This window comes from Plectropomus leopardus, chromosome 3, assembly GCF_026936395.1.
Source record: "Plectropomus leopardus strain MGB_pleo_1.0 chromosome 3, ASM2693639v1, whole genome shotgun sequence".
Lineage (NCBI taxonomy): Eukaryota > Metazoa > Chordata > Actinopteri > Perciformes > Serranidae > Plectropomus > Plectropomus leopardus.
The window spans coordinates 33,707,595-33,724,810 of NC_142178.1; the positions used below are offsets into that span (position 1 = coordinate 33,707,595).

The 17,216-nt window shown below is 39.8% G+C and overlaps 1 protein-coding gene across 1 annotated transcript; it reads right to left on the reverse strand.

Moving 5' to 3' along the window:
- Window positions 1–2,028: 2,028 nt before the first annotated feature.
- On the reverse strand, window positions 2,029–17,155 carry LOC121942677 (putative ATP-dependent RNA helicase DDX17). The gene is made up of 13 exons (XM_042485951.2): window positions 16,883–17,155; window positions 14,288–14,447; window positions 13,121–13,217; window positions 12,739–12,872; window positions 12,039–12,104; window positions 11,779–11,920; window positions 10,341–10,501; window positions 10,058–10,230; window positions 9,828–9,938; window positions 9,624–9,685; window positions 8,591–8,650; window positions 4,996–5,229; window positions 2,029–3,946 (listed from the first exon to the last, which is right to left on the reverse strand). Exons 1-13 carry the CDS (start codon window positions 16,933–16,935, stop codon window positions 3,438–3,440), a joined length of 1,962 nt encoding a protein of 653 aa, XP_042341885.1. The 5' UTR covers window positions 16,936–17,155; the 3' UTR covers window positions 2,029–3,437.
- Between the last annotated feature and the right edge of the window lie 61 nt (window positions 17,156–17,216).

Sequence of the window (17,216 nt, forward strand, 5' to 3'; positions counted from 1 at the left end):
ATAATGCTGTAAAACACTCGTAATAATCTGAGCCTATCTGTTGCAAAAACAAGCACTTTTAATGGCTGTAAAATGACAGGATGCACCTTCAGAGTGGTTACATTGTAGCCTGTTTCTCTGCTGCCAGCTGCAACCCTCTCTCTCTCTCAATACTGGACCAATTTTGTTGTTCCCACAAGTCATTTCGGCACAAAACCATGGAAAATAGGCTCCAGGTTGAAAAATACCAGCATTCCCATTTAAGAAGTACTCACTGAATAATATTTAGTATAACACTTACTGGAATCAAGTTTCTTAAGGGAGCCAGACTGACATTATCCCACAGTGCCATTAATCATTCTTGTTGTTTTAGAATACTATAAATTTCATTTCCATAGAGATTTTCCTTATTTACTGATACAGTAATATAACTTGCTTTTGTTGGACTGGAAGGAAGAAAGCAATAATGAGACAAAGAAGTAGCCTCTTTTACCACCTTTCGGTCCGTTTATGGCTTGAGCAGATTGTATAACAAAAATCGCCATTTCTGCTCCCTGCATGATATATTATGAACTATGCATTGAGGGGGCTGTAACAGGTTTGACATTGTCAAGATTCAGGTTTATCTTGTCTACAAATTTGAAAATGTGCTTTTTGTCATTGCCACAGGAACTACAAGTTTATTGCAGCCCGCATCTTCTCCACATTATCTTCCTCTTTAGGATGACACTGTGGCACAATCTTTGACTGGAGTAGCATTTATGTGCAGATGTTCAAATTAGTCTGGTCTGAGGGAATGATGATGACAGAGATTGTAGCTTTAAAGCATTAAACCTGAGGCAGGCAGAAATATAGAAAAGGCACAAAAACAGCAGAATTTGAAAATAACCCTTCCTCCCGTGAGTCTAACCTGTGTAACTGCAGCAACAGAAAGTTAGCTGATCCAGCGGGTAGGCGAGGCTGTCCAGTCCCTTGTCGCTGGGGTTTGATTGTAGTTGCTGCGCCTGCTGACTGGGGATCCATCTCAAGAGCTACTGCCCGCTATCCTCCCGGCGACGTGGTCTGTAGCAGCAACAACTGAAGCAAAGGACACACTGTTATTTAAGGATCCAGCTAACGTTACTCCTGAAGACACCGCTGTCTTCAAGACTAACGCAGCTGTGATGTCTGTCGCTCCAGTTAGCAGAAGATGTAACTATTAGTAACACTGTATCTCAGAAATGAGCTGTGATTAGCCAAAGTCTCCTATCAGCCAAGATTTCTGAAGCCTGAAAACTGAGCCAAGAGGAGCTGCAGTAGCCAAGTTTTCTCTCAGTCCACTTGAATCACAAAATGCTCAAAGTTTATTGTGGGAGTTTTGCCCAATGACACCAAAATGAAACTGCTTACCCCAGCTTTACCTGAGAGGGTCAGCTGTGGTGTTTGATCTTTGCATGGATGGAGTTCACGCACCAGCTATCACGCTGCTCCCAGAAAAACTGAGAAAAGGGGACTCGTGTTTTGGTGCATTTAGGGGCACACTCCAAATTAGCAAGTTAATGCCAAGCTCCCTTAATCACAAAACCTATTACAAATACAACTGCTATACTCCAGTCTGCAGTTCACTGCTAAAGTATTGAACATGATCAAGCACTATGCATGCAAAGCTGTCATTCCTGTCCTACTTTCAAATGAATCTGACCACCCACATTAAGTTGGACAAGCAAGAAGAAAAATGGCAAAAAAACATGTTACTTACCCAAAATGTGTCCATCAACTAAACTGGATCCAACACAACACAAACTACAGCAAATGTAAGTGTTGTTACAAGGCCTCTACTTATGTGTGTATTTATGAGGGAGGGAAACAGTGTTTTCCATTTGTGCTCCTGATGTAAATAAAAGCTTCATGCCATGATGTATATTTACCAATAAAAGCAACACACATGTACATACTTCTGAGTACAAATTGAGACTGTGCAAGAAATGTAAGGCAAATAAAGTCATTTGTATGGGCAATTCACCGGATGAATAAATAATTTCATAAATAATTTACAAAGTAGGAAAAAAATGCTTTGAATCATTTATTAAATAAAGAACACAATGAATAAAAGAGGAAACAAATTGCAGTTAAGTCAGCAGCCCACATGAAAATAAGTCTGCATTACCTGAAATGTTTATTAAAACAATACGTTAGTTAGACAGAAGTAAATAAAACATCAGTTTTTGCTTGCAACAAGATAGGAAAAACCAAATGTATCTAGACCTAATGTGACAGCCCATGGCACTAAAATACAGTGGTTGCATAGTTTCAAAACTATGATAGCATATTTAAAATATGAATGCCTTTTTTCAATGTTTAGGATAACAGGAACCAAAAATAAATTCAACACTTGAAATATTTTGCTAGTCAGAACCTCAAACAAAATAAGTCAAAGTTTTTGAGCTCAAAAAAAGCTGGAGTGAGACAAGACTTTGGAATGTGACATCATTTTCCCAAAAAATAAGCGCTTTCAACCATGTATCACTGAGGCCTCATTTCATTTTAATCAAATCCTAATGAAATCCAAATCCTGATGAACAAAACTGTTTAAAGGTATTTGTTACTTAAATGTAGTTGTTGACTGCTGTTCTTTTTCAGCATCACCAGCGAAAGTTAAAAAGTCAACCCCTGATTTGGTATATTTGCATTTTTTTGGTGCTGTGTCCACAAGCACTAATCCAATACCACTGCATGAAAAAAACCACAAGAAACAAAATAATTATCAAAAAAGCTTATTAACAAATTAAGTCAACTCAGATCAGTGTATGGATATTCGCTCTAGCTGATCCAGCATTTTAAGGAAGTATTGGAGGTATTTCTGATACAGGTATCGAAACAACTCTGCTTTATATAAAGTTCCGACCTCACCTGCACAACTTGCCCAGGAATATCCCAAAGCAAAATAAGAAGAAAATAAGAAGACACAGGTAGTCTCTTCAGATACAGCGCCATACACCTTCTGTTCCCCAACAGAATGACTGAGAGGGATTACTTTTGAATGAGTCTATACTATAGACTGTATATAAACTGTATATAAAGTATCTTTAAATAAAGTCTGTGGTCTATATATTGATTTTTTAGAGAATATCCTGCAGAGTATACCCTTTAACTAGAGAGGCACAACAAACTGGTGAAATCCACTGCTTCAGTGTGTGATTAAATGAAAGCACATGTTCCTCCATGCATGGTACATGGTTGAGAGCAGCTGCGTGAGGCTGTGGAGAGTGACAATCTAGGCTGAAAAAGTGAAGGGTAAAAGTTCTAAAGGTTTAGGTTTTATTTAAAAGTACAAAACAAATATAAAAATATAAGCCCTTACCTCCTTAGATATATGCTTTTTCAAACCTCCCCTCTTGACAATGACAAGAGATGGGGAGTGCAAACAAAGTTGCGCTGTGAAAACACTAAGTAGCGTAGACTCACTCTTGCTCATTATTCTACTTCCGGGGAGGTGGCGGGCCCGGAGGAGGTGGCGGTGGAGAAGTAAAAGGGAAAGGTGGCTGCCCCATGAAGCCCATGAGCGGCGGCTGTGGTGGAGCAAACTGTTGGGCCATCAGAGGCTGCAGCCCCCCTGACGCAGGAGGAGGAACAGGAGGAGGATGCTGCACTGGAGGATGCTGGACAAACTGAGCCGGCTGCTGGTTAGTCTGATCCTGACCTCCTACAGACTGAACTCCGCTGCGGGAGTTGTAGCCGCCACTGCCGCTGTAACTCTGGTACTGATCTGAGCCCGAGCTGTAGCTGTTCCTCTGATCCCGGCTTCTGTCCCTGTAGGAGGAGGAGGAGGAGGAAGAAGAGCGGTCTCCATCACGGTTGTTGCGGCTGTCACGGTTGAAGCTGCCGCGGCTGTCTCTGCTACTGCCGCCGTGCATGCGACGTTCACACTCTCCCTGGTACATGAGGTTTGGGTTACTGGAGCTGCTGCCACGGTAACGCATTCTGCCACCTGTAACAAATATCACATGTAATGTCAGTATTATTATATCACATCTTTTCTTTTTTACAAAATTCATTTAGCCTGTAGTTGTTAACTTTTCTAAAAATAAGAATAGCGGCTAAGACTAACTTAAAGCCACTGAGGGGCTGCCTAGACAGGCTGCTAACTGACACGCTCGCCTGTCTGCTGTCTGCTGTTCGTCTGGTCAAACCAAAGAGTCCCACTGCTTCTTCTTGTCTTTGATGCAGTTTATTTCTCATCATTGTGGTCTTCAATGAAACACACAAGAACTCACCAAACATACAAAGAAGACCTTTTTTTATGATTGCAATCAGCATGACATGATCCGGCGTTGGGGTCAATAAACTGTTGGTGCTCCGCCCTCTCACAACACACCTGCATGAATGATTCCTACCTATTTTGACACACCAATGACATGACAGTGACCCCTACAGGACAGGCTAGCACCCTATATGCAAGTTTTTTTTAATATTTGCTTAATCTGTTAGAACATTTTTATAGTGCATGAGACAGATAATCTGGAAAAAAAATCATAATCCTCCTCTTCCTCAAAATGTTACTGATGGTATTTGCAAGGATAGGACGTGGCTCAACAAAAACAGCCAATCACAGTCGTGGAGCCTAACACAAGCTGTCAATTACGTCGATCACAGCTTGTGAACTGCATTTAAAATGTCAAATTAGGCAGTGTTCATCAAATATGAATCAAGTTTCTGTTACTGCGTTGCCTATTTCTCACCTCAAATGTTTTCAGAAACATATTTTAGTGTTATATGTATGTAAAATAATGTGTAGCTATAAAATGATCAAGTTTGTGAAACAACCACCATGTTAACAATTGAACCAAAACAAAAACAAAAATCATTTGTCATTTCTGAAAAAATGTATTCATAAAATAATTATCTGTGTCATGTGTTACTGTGCGGATGAACTGACAGTAAAGCACAACAAAAATAAAAACACCTTTTTTTTGTTTTTTTTTAATAAAAGTTACCAACTAAAGCTTTAGGTTGAAGATCTGTGATGGTCTTTCTTACCGCCTCCTCCACCGCGCCCCGACTCCACCATCTGAAGCAGTTTAGGGTTGATGGCCTGCCGGGCCTCCGCCAAGACCCGGACAAGGTCACGGGCCTGCCGCAAGTTCCCTGGGGTGAAGAAGGTGTAGGCAGTGCCTTTGTTGGTGCTGCGAGCCGTACGTCCAATACGGTGCACGTAATCCTCAGAGCAGCTGGGATAGTCGTAGTTGATGACGAACTTGACATCCTCCACATCTTTTGGATAAAGAGCGAATGATTTTACAGCGTGGAGGAAAGCAAAGAGATAATAATCTCACAGGAGGGAAACACCTCTGGACAAAGAACCGATCATTGTAATTCCACTTTAAAAACTGATATTTAAAAAAACTGATATATATGACTAAGTACATTTTTTTGTCTACTAACAAAGATATATTGTTTATAAAGAATCTAAACAAATAGAGTAACTTACCTGCTCTTTCAGACACGTGCAAAAATCCATGCATCCAAAGATTCATTTCACACCATTACGACTGATTTATATTCATCACAGATAAAACTGAACTTCAGGTTTTTGACATCGGGCTGTACAGAAACTGCGTTTAGGCTTCATGATCTTCACACCAATGTGATTACTGGTCAAAATGCGTGAAGACAAAGAGTCTGTTTCTTATTACAGAAGATGAGGGGCTCTGACAGCACTGCTGATCAATACGTTGACTTTGTTCCCTCCATCATGACAGAGGGAAACCATTTCACCAACCGTGAGCTACTGAATGAAGATGTGCCGGGAGCTATAATCTGCACTAAAATATGAGCACGATGGAAATACCTGGATGTGTGGTGAGCTCATGGAGGAGTTAAGAGAAAGGGGTGGTGAGGTACTTACCCCCTTCAGGATGTTTTTACAAAGGTAGCCAGTCCCCCCTGATCAGTCCTGGTTTATAGTGAGGGGCTGAGGGGGAGGGAGACAGGATTCATCCCTCACCTTCTGCACACACCAGCAACGTCAGACGGGAGCAGAACCGTTAAACACACACACAACGTCTAGTTCTGTTGCTCTCTCGCTGAATTGCAGGGCCCTCCTCAGACCCCGGCCAGGACTGGATCCAGACGAGCCCGTCTAACTCTCTCTCCCCTGTCTGTCTGCTTTTTGGGACGGAGCGATGGGCAGACAAACAGGAACCTCAGGCTGCTCCCAAGGAAGGCTCGTTGGATTTAAGACTGACACTACTGGGCAGTGGAATCTTAGTTACCCAACAGGAATAAAAGGGCTTAAATCCGTCTAAAACTAGCCGAGCTTCTACTTTTACGTGACTGAGGGGGCAGTGACAGCAGCGCAGACTGTTACAGCTGCCGTGTGCTGCCAAACCCTGAGAGGAGAAGAGGGGGAAAAAAGAACAAGGATACGGTCATACGGATTTTGGCAAGTTAAAGACACTTCACTTATCCCCCCTTCTCACATTTATCCTGCCAACAAATTAGATTATAGCCTTTCTGTTGGTGGGCCGCAGATAATTCAGCTGCTACTTTCCTACTCAAATGCATCTGCAAAAAATTACATGTATCAGTTTGCAGAATTATATAAATGAAACACAAAATTCAATATCTAATGTACACCGATCAGGCACAACACTAAAACTACTGAAAGGCGATGCAGATAATATCAATCATCTTGTTACAGTGCAATGTTCTGCTGGGAAACCTTGGGTCCTGGCATTCATGTGGATGCCTCCTGACATGCACCACCTACCCTGCAGACTACACCCACTTCTCAGGGTAACAGCCCCCTCAGCAGGACTATGCACCATGTCACGCCAGAAAAACTGCTCAGTAATGTGACAGGCAGCTCAAGGCTTCGACCTGGACCAAAAATTCCCAGATCCCAACCTGCCTGAGTATCTGTGAGACGTGCTGGTGTCCCACAGGCCCAAGTCGGTGTCCTGTGGTGTCTGGCAACAGGGCGTTGGTGGTGGATGCTTTGAGTCGTGTGGATTGTGATTTGGGGCCTCCATGGATCAGACTCTCATCGACACATCCAAATGATGCTCTATCCGACTGGAAATATGGTCAAATTCGAGGCCAGGTTAACGCCTTGAGATCTTGGTCTTGTTACACGGGCCTTTCATGAGCAGTTTTTGTGGTGTGGCATGAGCATTTGATTTGATTTCACGTTATTGTCAGAAAAAGAAATCAGAAATTTTCCTGCTTTCTGTGATTGTGGCCTATAATGACAGTATGAGGCTGCTGTTGAAAGCCTCTCAGAGTTGTAGTGCAAGCTAAATGTTTGCCAAACTTGTACTGCCGTAATAAGAAATCTGATTTACAGGTATATGTGTAGGGTGGTAAAATCTGAAAACAGCGTTACTTTGGCTCCAGCCAATCCTAAACTGAGCTCAGTGAGGTTTAAATCTGGAATTAGGAATCACTCGCGTTCCTGTCTGTGTAAATGCCTGATCACTGTGGAATGTTTTTTTTTTTTTTATATTTTATTTTTTGCTTTGTCCCTTTTTCATTATTATCATTAATATTATTTTGTTTTATTGTCTACAGACCTCTCTATGAGCAGAGTCCTTAATGAAGTTGTACAACATTTAATCAAAGAACACTATACTATAAATGATGGAAAATCACATCAGACGTACAAAAAAATTGACGCAGTTCCACGTATTGAACATTTCTATTACACGTGTGGATGCTGTTCGCAGCTGTGCTGTGCACAGGGAGCTTGGGATGGACTTAGAGTGCAACAGTGTTCTTATGTGTGCTGTGTTTCAAAAGGTACCCACACAAATGCCAGGACAAAAAGTTCCCCAACAGAACCTTGCACTGTAACTAGATAATCAATGTTATGCACTGTACTTATTGAACAGTGGTTTGAATGTTGTGGCTGATCGGTGCATCTTATTTGTGTATAAACGGGTTATATGAGAAGCATCTTCATTTAATTATTCAACAAAGGAGAGATATGAAAAGGTGTGCAGGAGCATCTGCTCCACACAGCCCTCCTTTCAGGAGTGTGCGTGCCAAAGAGCCCCGGTTGAAGGAAGCTTTTTAACTGCAGTAACAAGAAACAGACTGTAAACCCAGCAGAGCAGAAGGCCTGCAGCCTCCATACTCGACTTAACAGTTTATTATACTACCAGGTTGTGATAGTTAGATATTTAATTTTACATCACCAAAAAAATGGACTATTTAAAAATAATACTACATACTTTATATATTATGCAAAATTCCTAGTGTGCTCCCTATTATTAAAAAAAAAAAGGATCAAACTGTCATAATATCAACCTGAAAAAAGTCAAGGGCAAAAAACTGAACACTTATTACAGTAGAAATGCAATATATTTTTACACTATTTCATTGCCAGACTTTGCGAGATACAACTGGATTCAACTTAAGTATACTTACCTATCGGTCAAAGTAAAAGTTGCAAATACAGCGCACACATCAATTAACTGTGATGAGTGATACTTATTTTACTCTACACTTAATATTTAACCTAATATTTACAGTTAAAATATAATTCACAGGAAAATGCTGATAGAATGATAGAAGAGACAATTACATGAGACATGATGCAGCATTAAATGTGTGTTTGTGTGAGCAGACATACCCAGACCACGAGAGGCCACATCGGTAGCGATCAGTATAGGAGCTTTACCACTCCGAAATTCTGTAAGATTTAACAAAATATTTGCAGGAATCAGACACCAGTTATCTCTAATCCCACTCAATTCAAGCAACAGAAAATGAGTAAATTTAAAACTACGTACACCTACTGATCAGCAATCTTTGAAAAGAACTGTTTTCACTATTCCCTATTGTCCACTCGCTCTACAGGCATACTTGTCAACCCTCTAACGATTTCTTACCGGGCTCAAAATTCTTCCATCTTCCTCCAGATTATTTGTCTTCTTTGTTATCACAACCTGCTGCTGATAATGTACAGCATGTATAACCCTATGACTGGAAAGGTTTAGTGTTTCCAACTGGACAACAAAACAGCTACACCAAATGTAGCTGTTGTGACATGCACCTGATGCAGAAGACAGCTGCTCACACCTGGTCCTCAATGAGTGAAAGATGGACAGAAATGGAGACCAAGCAAGGTGGAGGACACGCACATCCAAAGGACTTTTACAGGTGCTGGATCAAACAATGAATGATCTGAAAATGCCTGACGAATATCTCAACGCAAATTTTGGATGTCCATGAAAGAACAACTCCTGTTTCTTACCGAAGGTTTTTAGGGAAGAGGTCATACATTTTGTAAAATTTGTCCGTTTGATTTTTCCGTTGCACGATGTGATAAAATAAATAAATGAATACTGATGAATATTAATTAACGCCAGAGATTCACACAATTATTTTAAATTCTTTCCTGAGAATTAAAACTAAAACGTCAATCATTTATTTTGAGAATGCTGATGTACTTATCATTTTGTTACTTTAATTATTTTAAAGTCACCTGAATAAAGGAGACCAAGTCAATGAAAATCAAATTTTGGCTTTGCTTTTAAAAATCCTTCTTTTTTTGAGGTCTCAAGGTTGTCAAGTCTGCCTGGTATGATAGATGAACATCCATTTATGTGAGAAAATGATGTGCAACCAAGAGCTGGAGGGAAGTGGTATTGTGGTGATCTTACCTGCAAGTACCCAGTCTCTTTCTGGCTGGCTCTTGTCTCCATGGATACACATGGCTGGCCACCTAGAAAACAAAACCATAACAAAGTGGGAAGATTAGTGAAGTGATTAGTGAGGCTGAGTAGCTTCTGTCTGACAAATCTTTGAATAATGCATCCTAGAGCTGCTGTCATCATGTTGTGTTGTAACTGACAGCAATTTCTCACCCGTCCCGCCGCATCCTCTTGGTAAGATCATCACAGCGCTTCTTAGTCTCCACAAAGATGATGGTTTTGTTCTCTTTTTCAGCCATTATCTCTTCCATCAGCTGAAAGAGTCTGCAGACAGGGAGAGACGATCATGGCACATCAGTGGTGCTAAGCTAAGGATGAGCTCATGTTCTGTTAAAGCAGTTCATAAAATAATAATGGCATAAGTCAGACATTTTCTCACTTACTTCTGGTCCTTTTCCGTCTCCATGCAGACATCGACAATCTGCAGGATGTTGTGGTTGGCACTGAGCTCCAGAGCACCAACATTGATCTGAACATGGTCCCTCAGGAAGTCCTCTGCAAGCTGCCGAACCTCCTTTGGCCAGGTTGCACTCCACATCAGAGTCTGTCTGTCTGGCTGCGAGACAGAGAGAGAAAACATGCAACTGATTTAACTGAAAAATACTTCTACATTAATAAGTTGAGTTGATCATTTTAAAATCAGCAGTAAGTGAGCCTTATTCCTACCCTGATTTGTTCCACTATCTTGCGAATCTGTGGCTCAAAGCCCATGTCGAGCATGCGGTCAGCCTCATCCAGCACTAGGTAGGTGCAGCGTCGCAGGTTAGTTTTCCCACTCTCCAAGAAGTCAATGAGGCGACCAGGTGTGGCAATACAGATCTCAACACCTTGAGTTGTACAAAATCATCAGGTTAAAAAAAAGGGCAGAGATAGACACATCATCAAGCCAAGTTTAGACCAATGAAAGGAAAAGTTTGTTGACGAGAGAAAAACGTTTAAGAGCGTTGCAGGGAAAAGTTGAATGAGAATCAGGTATGTAGTTGAATTTTTATCCGTTTATAAGCATAAACAACATTATAATTAGCTAATATTTGCTTAGCTAGCTAGCCTTATGTTCCTGTTTTCTCAGCTAGCTACTCTGAACAAAATAACAAAATATAAAATAAATGAAACATCACAAATTGGCAACTTGGGTATCATTGAAATTTCCCAATTTCCCACTTGTAATTACTACTTGGGGACGTTTATGTGCTCGGAGCTTGTAAATACGGTAAATACAATATTTCCTAGGAACATGTGAAGGCAGCATAAGCTCAAGCCAAACCAGTTGATGGTGTCAGCTGCAACTCAGCTTGTCAAGTCACCAGTGATTGGATTTAAAATCATCACCTGTTTCAACAGCCAATCGGCTTGTAGCAAAGTCCACTGTCAAGCCAGTTACAAAAACTACAAAACTGTCAGCAGTTGAAGTGTTGGCTTGCTGTGGATTTCTGTAACAATAGGACTCTGTCCCCGCCGAACCCAAGAACATCTCATTTACATCCACACAGCTGTTGACATGTATGCTATGGAGACGATACACCATCTCGTCACGTTAGTGTAAACTGGTACATTTTCAAAACGTTACACACTGATGCATTACAAGTAGTTCCAAGTTTTAACTTGTCTCGTTGTGAATGTTTGGTCTGAACTGGGCTTTCGATGATCAGGCAGAACATTAAACAGAACGTTTCATGATTTGATTGTTGATATGTTCATGTACAATACTTTCTGTTACTGTCTGTACTGTCTCTATGGTCACAATTCCCAGGGAAAAACAGTGTGGGCTAAAATAGCAGCAGCTGCTGTGGACATTGCATGAAAAAGAGGTGTGTGTGTGTGTACATGCATGTGTGTATGTGTGTGGCATATTTGCATACCAGGATATAGTTGTGTTTTTCATATATCAAATATGTTGTTTAGTTTTATCAACAACACTGTGCTACCCTAACAATTTGGAGTTAATTTTTCAAAGTCAACTTCATTAAAGTACAAAATGCACTAGTAAGTAAAATAAAGTGACGTAAACACTGTATGTTTAGCAGGTTTTTCTTTTCTTTCTTTTTTTTTTTTAAAAATTTCAACCTATTTATAATTAGTCCATTGCATCTACAACCATACCCACCTCTCTCGAGGTCTCGAATCTGTGGTCCTTTGGGTGCTCCACCATAAACACAGGTGCTTTTGATCCGGGAAGACTTGCCATAGTCATATGCGACCTGTTGAACCTGCTGAGCCAGCTCTCTGGTTGGGGCGAGCACCAGACACTATGAATGGAGGACGAAGAGGAATTAGGATGTGTTTTACAGACTAACTGCATGCCCACACTTAAGTAGATAAAACACTCCGATGTGAAATAATGACACATATTAAATTTGGACTCACTATTGGGCCATCTCCCCTCTCCAGATAGGGCTGGTGGTTGATGTGTACAATAGCAGGAAGAAGATACTGCAGGAAACAAACAAAGAAACCCACAAAAGTCAATTAAATCCTACTAATGCATCATTATATAAACTCCAGATTCAAACACTGCCCTTTTGCAGTTGTACTGCTCTTCCTCATGTGCATTCATTCTTGTTTTAATGTTGTATTTAGTTTAGTGGTTGAAACATGTTGGCTTTTTTAATGATTTAGCCACTACAATAAAGGCTAATTTCTCTGGTTATTTCCACACCACATGAATGTAGCACAAGACTGCATAGGTAACTGGGATGTCTGTTGCTTTCCACTCAAAAAATGACAGATTATTGGTCAGTGATATTTCTGTAATGTCACAGTGAACTTACATAACTTGTCTACATACAAGCGGGATGCTAAATATATGCAGTAAAATGAATATTTATCTGTATTAATGTAAACTTGATGAATGATAATGCATTGTAGAGAAGTTCTGTGGGGAAGCCATTTCTAGTTGTTGGATGCGCATGTATTAAAACGATGTTCCACGGAGAAACTGACACCATAACTCAAAAGGTTCAATTCATTTACATCTACCAACACACAGGAAAGATGTGAAAAGAATCGGTCCACCCGTCACTACAATGAAGTGTCATGATCATGCAGGATGACCATGCAGACTTACAGCCAGTGTCTTTCCGGAGCCAGTCTGGGCAATCCCCACCAAGTCCCTGCCGCTCAGGGCCACAGGGAAGCCCTGAGACTGTATTGCTGTTGGCTCCTTGAAGTTCTGCTGCATCAGCACATCCATCACATACTCTGCCAGAAGGAAGGAGGGCGACACTTAACAAGAGACTTACACTGCTGGACTTTGGGTTTTTTTAATTTTCTTCTTGTAGACATACACTAATACTAATACTGCAACTGGTCTAAGTATTGTGCAAAGGGTTTCAAAGCTAAAATATTTAAAGTCCCTAAATGCTGGAGTGACTGCTGGATTATTTATTGTACATGCCAGTGATAGTTTGAGCAGGTATTACAGTTTGTGTAATGTATGATTTACTAACGAGGAAATTGCGCCTGGTGAAAAGCGGTCACCGCCTTTGGACAGCCGGAGCCTCTGACGGTGATTTCCTTCTTTCTGCGAAATTCCTCCATTTCATACTGGATATAACAGAGAAAAAAGAAGAAGAAAACATATAAAATGCAAACACAGTGTTAGGAAAATCAGGGAGGTTTCCTCCACTGAGATAAAGTGTACTAGAACAAGGAACGTCTGTCTCCTTTTCCCAGCAACAGCAAGTTTCCTCACACAGAAATGAAACTTCCAAGGACAGTAGCTGGTCAGATGATTAGCACAAGTTCATATGAGTTAACTTCAGGTCAAATCAAAAGTTTATATAAGGTGATTAATTTGAATATATAAGGTAAAGGACAATTTTGTCTCTACACTGACATAGTGTATAAACGGTTCATACAGTTTATGACAAATTTAATACTTTTTAATACCATTCAAAATAAAAGAACCAACCTTTTTTACAGAGTTAAGAAGAATTTTGACCAAACCTTTATTGTAACATAAAATATTGCATTTTTGGTCCAGTGAAAAAGTCAGATCTGGGTAGAATCGGGAAATATGTGGCATTTATACGTGATTTTTATCACTGATTTCCTGTACCTTGCTCTGTATGTGGGATTATTCCACTGCTTTAATTCATCATGAAGAGTTTAACAAGAGGAATTCTGTAATTTTTAAAATAAATAAATAAATGTTACCAATTATTTTGTAATTTTACAATGCAACACCAGACAAAAAAAACAAAACAATTTGTAACATCCTGCTTCCATTGTCTTTGCATTTTTAAGACTTGAAAGACTGATTTAACACACTCAACTACCAATTAAAGGCTTATTTTTAGATTTATGAATTCAGTGCCTTTTGAGACTTTTAAAGGATCCACGAGAACCCTGGTATAACTTACTGTAATACATTCCTCTGCTGAAATCACTATGAAGATCATGAGGCATGACTATACTTTATTACTCAGGGGTTTACATTTGGTATTGCTTATTATTTTGTGCATCAGTTTTGTCAGAAACTTTGACACAACAACACAAAAATGAGGGAAACCTACACTGCTCAACATTTTGTCATGCTCTCACATTTTCCAGTAAGCTTCATAATTCACATAATGTCTGCGGGTGTGTGAAAAAGAGAGACTTTTTAAATTTACCTGACTCATGTGTTGGACTTCAGGATGTTCGGTGTAGAAGTTCTTCTCAAATTTCGGCAGCTCATCCAGGTTCCACCTCTTCTTGCGGAGACGCTCACCTGGATTCCCAAACTTCATTGGTGAGGGTCCACTGCGACTGCTCATGGCTCCAAACCGTGGCCTGAGAGAGACAGTAAGAGTTATCAACAAGACAAGCCATAGCATCACCCGTAAAAATGTACTCTATATTTCTGACATCTTTTAAATTCATTGAAAAGGATCAGCATGAGCCAAAATTTGTACAGCTTTTAATTTTACCTGCATTTTTTTATATGCATCCCAGCTGTTTCTACCTTTTCCTAACAATTTAATTGGACAAGTTTGACACTAATAACTTAGTGTTAGGGAGAATTTTTGCCAAAATATTAAACATGACTTTTGGGTGACAGCGATGCTAGTCGTATTCTGTGATTTTTATTTTCTTTTAAAGTTACCTATTATTTGGAGATTTAACAATGCAATGTCAGAAAAATACTCATTAAATCGTACCTTTTGTGACTTTGCACTTTTAAGACTTATGAAAAATGTATTTAAGACATTCTAAGACCAATTAAGGCCTAGTTTTTAGATTGATTAATCCAATGCCTTATAAGACTCTTTAAGGGACAGCAGGGACCCTGGCTGAGTTGCTTTTATTAAAAAATGTACTGTCTTTGCTGTAAAACTTCACATGTGAAAAAGGTTCCTAAATATTTGAACTCCTCTACTGCTTCAACAGGGGGTTCATTCATAAAAACAAGTGGAAAATCATGACAGGCATTGTGCTGACTCACAATAACCAGCTCCTTAGTCTACTTTCGTTAATGAAAAGTGGACTGTCCTTACAACACTTAGTAAGCTCACCAATATGGGCTTACTAAGTGTTGTGAAGACAGTGCCCTTTTACCCAGTGACTGGCCATCAATAGTTGATGTGTCAACACTTCACTACAAAGAGATCATGTGTCTTTTGGGTATGTCTGTGACCAACATATTAAGGCTGAATCCGTACACCCAGTCTTCACTCTATTTGCAAAATGATCATTCTCATAAAGCCCAGATTGGCAATTTTGTATATCACTTAGTCCACAAGGGGGGCTCAGGCAAAGTTTCTGTATGTGGACTGCTTTACTCACACAGAGTAATTGTGCTATATTTATTTGAAGACATGTATTCAGTGGCACCCCAGAAATTTTTGTTAGGGGTGGCCTGTGGCCCTGTTTTAACAGCCCTGTAATACGAGATCTAGCCCACCACTTTTGAGTTGAACGGACGAGGTCACATTACGTCACCTACCAGCAAGAGTGTTTATTGGTCCCATGCATCCTGGTAGTTGTAGGTTTTGTACCTTTTGAGCAAAAGTTAATGCCATGATTGTGTTTTTTTTTTCCTCTGGTCATGTAACCCCAATTTCAAAAGTATTTGCATATTTCTACTGCATAGATTGCCTTGTTTTGTGTGAAACAATTTATCAGTAAAATATTTTTTAGATAGCAATGTCCGCCTCCAATTATTTTTTCAAAAGAGAGCCAGCAATTGTATCACGGTGGCCATGGCTCCACCTGGTTTCCCTTTTTTTTTTGTAACACCTTGGCCAAGGAACTACCCATGAAAAATAGCCTCCTGACTTATTCTGCCTTTATTTACCTCATGTTTTCATTTATTTGCACTGTACCTTCTTAAATGTACTAAACCTAATTTACAAGCTGAACACATACCCAGGGTTCCTGCAGCTACAGGCAAGTTAGATTTAAGACTTTTTAACACCTTTTTTAAAATTTCAATCAGAATGAAGTTGAGAACAATTTAATGATAACCAGAACTGAAGGGAAAAAAAACAACCATGAGCCAACATTAATTACTTCGGGCTAGGGACAATTTTACCGTTTTTTGTAACATAAAGCATGACCCTTTTGGTAAAATTAAAAAGTAAGTTTATCTACTTCAAGTGTTGTCCTGATCGGCATGACCTTAATGCTGAAGGAATTCGGTTAATTATTTTAAAAATGGATATTACAGATTACTTTGAGATTTTACAATGAAATGTCAGGGGAAAAAAGTTGTTTGAATATCCCACTTTCTATGTCGTTACATTTTAAGACTTTTGAAACGTTGATTTTGACATAATTTAAGACCTAATTTTCAATTTAATAATTGTAATACCCTGTTAAAACTTTTAAGGATCTGTGGGAACCCTGCATACCCTTTGACCTATTCAGGTAACATTACCATATCAAGTGAAAAACTATCATGTCTGGAGCCATAAAATTTAGTGCGAAATTTTCACTCTATACGAACTAAACTAATTTTAGTGTCCAGTAAACATTTGTGCTCCAGTTTACGGTCTTTGGCAACAATGTGACCTCGGCTCGGAGCAGTGTTTACAGTGCAGCTACACTGTTTTCAGAGGGAGGCCTTGAGGAAGTCCGAGCTTTCTGCCTTCGTGTTGCACTTACAAAGACCAATGAAACAGCCATGGCTTTGGGTTAAATCTCCTGCCGGTGATATTTAGACATTTATACAGGTAATATTGTGATAATGTGTGTTTATTGTTTCTGAATATGAACTACAAACTTACCTGTCTCGTCCACGGTCCCTGTCCCTGTCTCCATAGGAAGAACCGCCTCTCATGTTGTCGAGAAAAGTAAACTAGCTTAGCTTTAAACGTGTAACTCCGGTTTGTTTCCGCCGTTGACCACTATAAACTACAAATTATGCACAAGTTACGATTGCAAAAGTATGTGAAATTAGACGATAGGCACGCTTAAATAAAAAATTTGGTGAACAATTGTCGTGTGCGTCACGTAGCTCAACGGCTGTCTCCCTCCCTGCCCTCTTTAGCGACGTAACTTCAGCTAGTAATTCTACGTATCCTAATATGGATAGAAAGAACACTACGTACAAACGTTCGC

What these genes read in the sequence shown, in the direction of transcription:
- LOC121942677 (XM_042485951.2), bottom strand. Translation starts at nt 16,935, where the DNA reads ATGAGAGGCGGTTCTTCCTATGGAGACAGGGACAGGGACCGTGGACGA. An exon ending in AAGTCCAACACATGAGTCAG is followed by an intron (nt 13,218 to 14,287) that starts GTAAATTTAAAA and finishes TGTTATATCCAG; the next exon opens with TATGAAATGGAGGAATTTCG. An exon ending in AAGAGACTGGGTACTTGCAG is followed by an intron (nt 8,651 to 9,623) that starts GTAAGATCACCA and finishes TAAATCTTACAG; the next exon opens with AATTTCGGAGTGGTAAAGCT.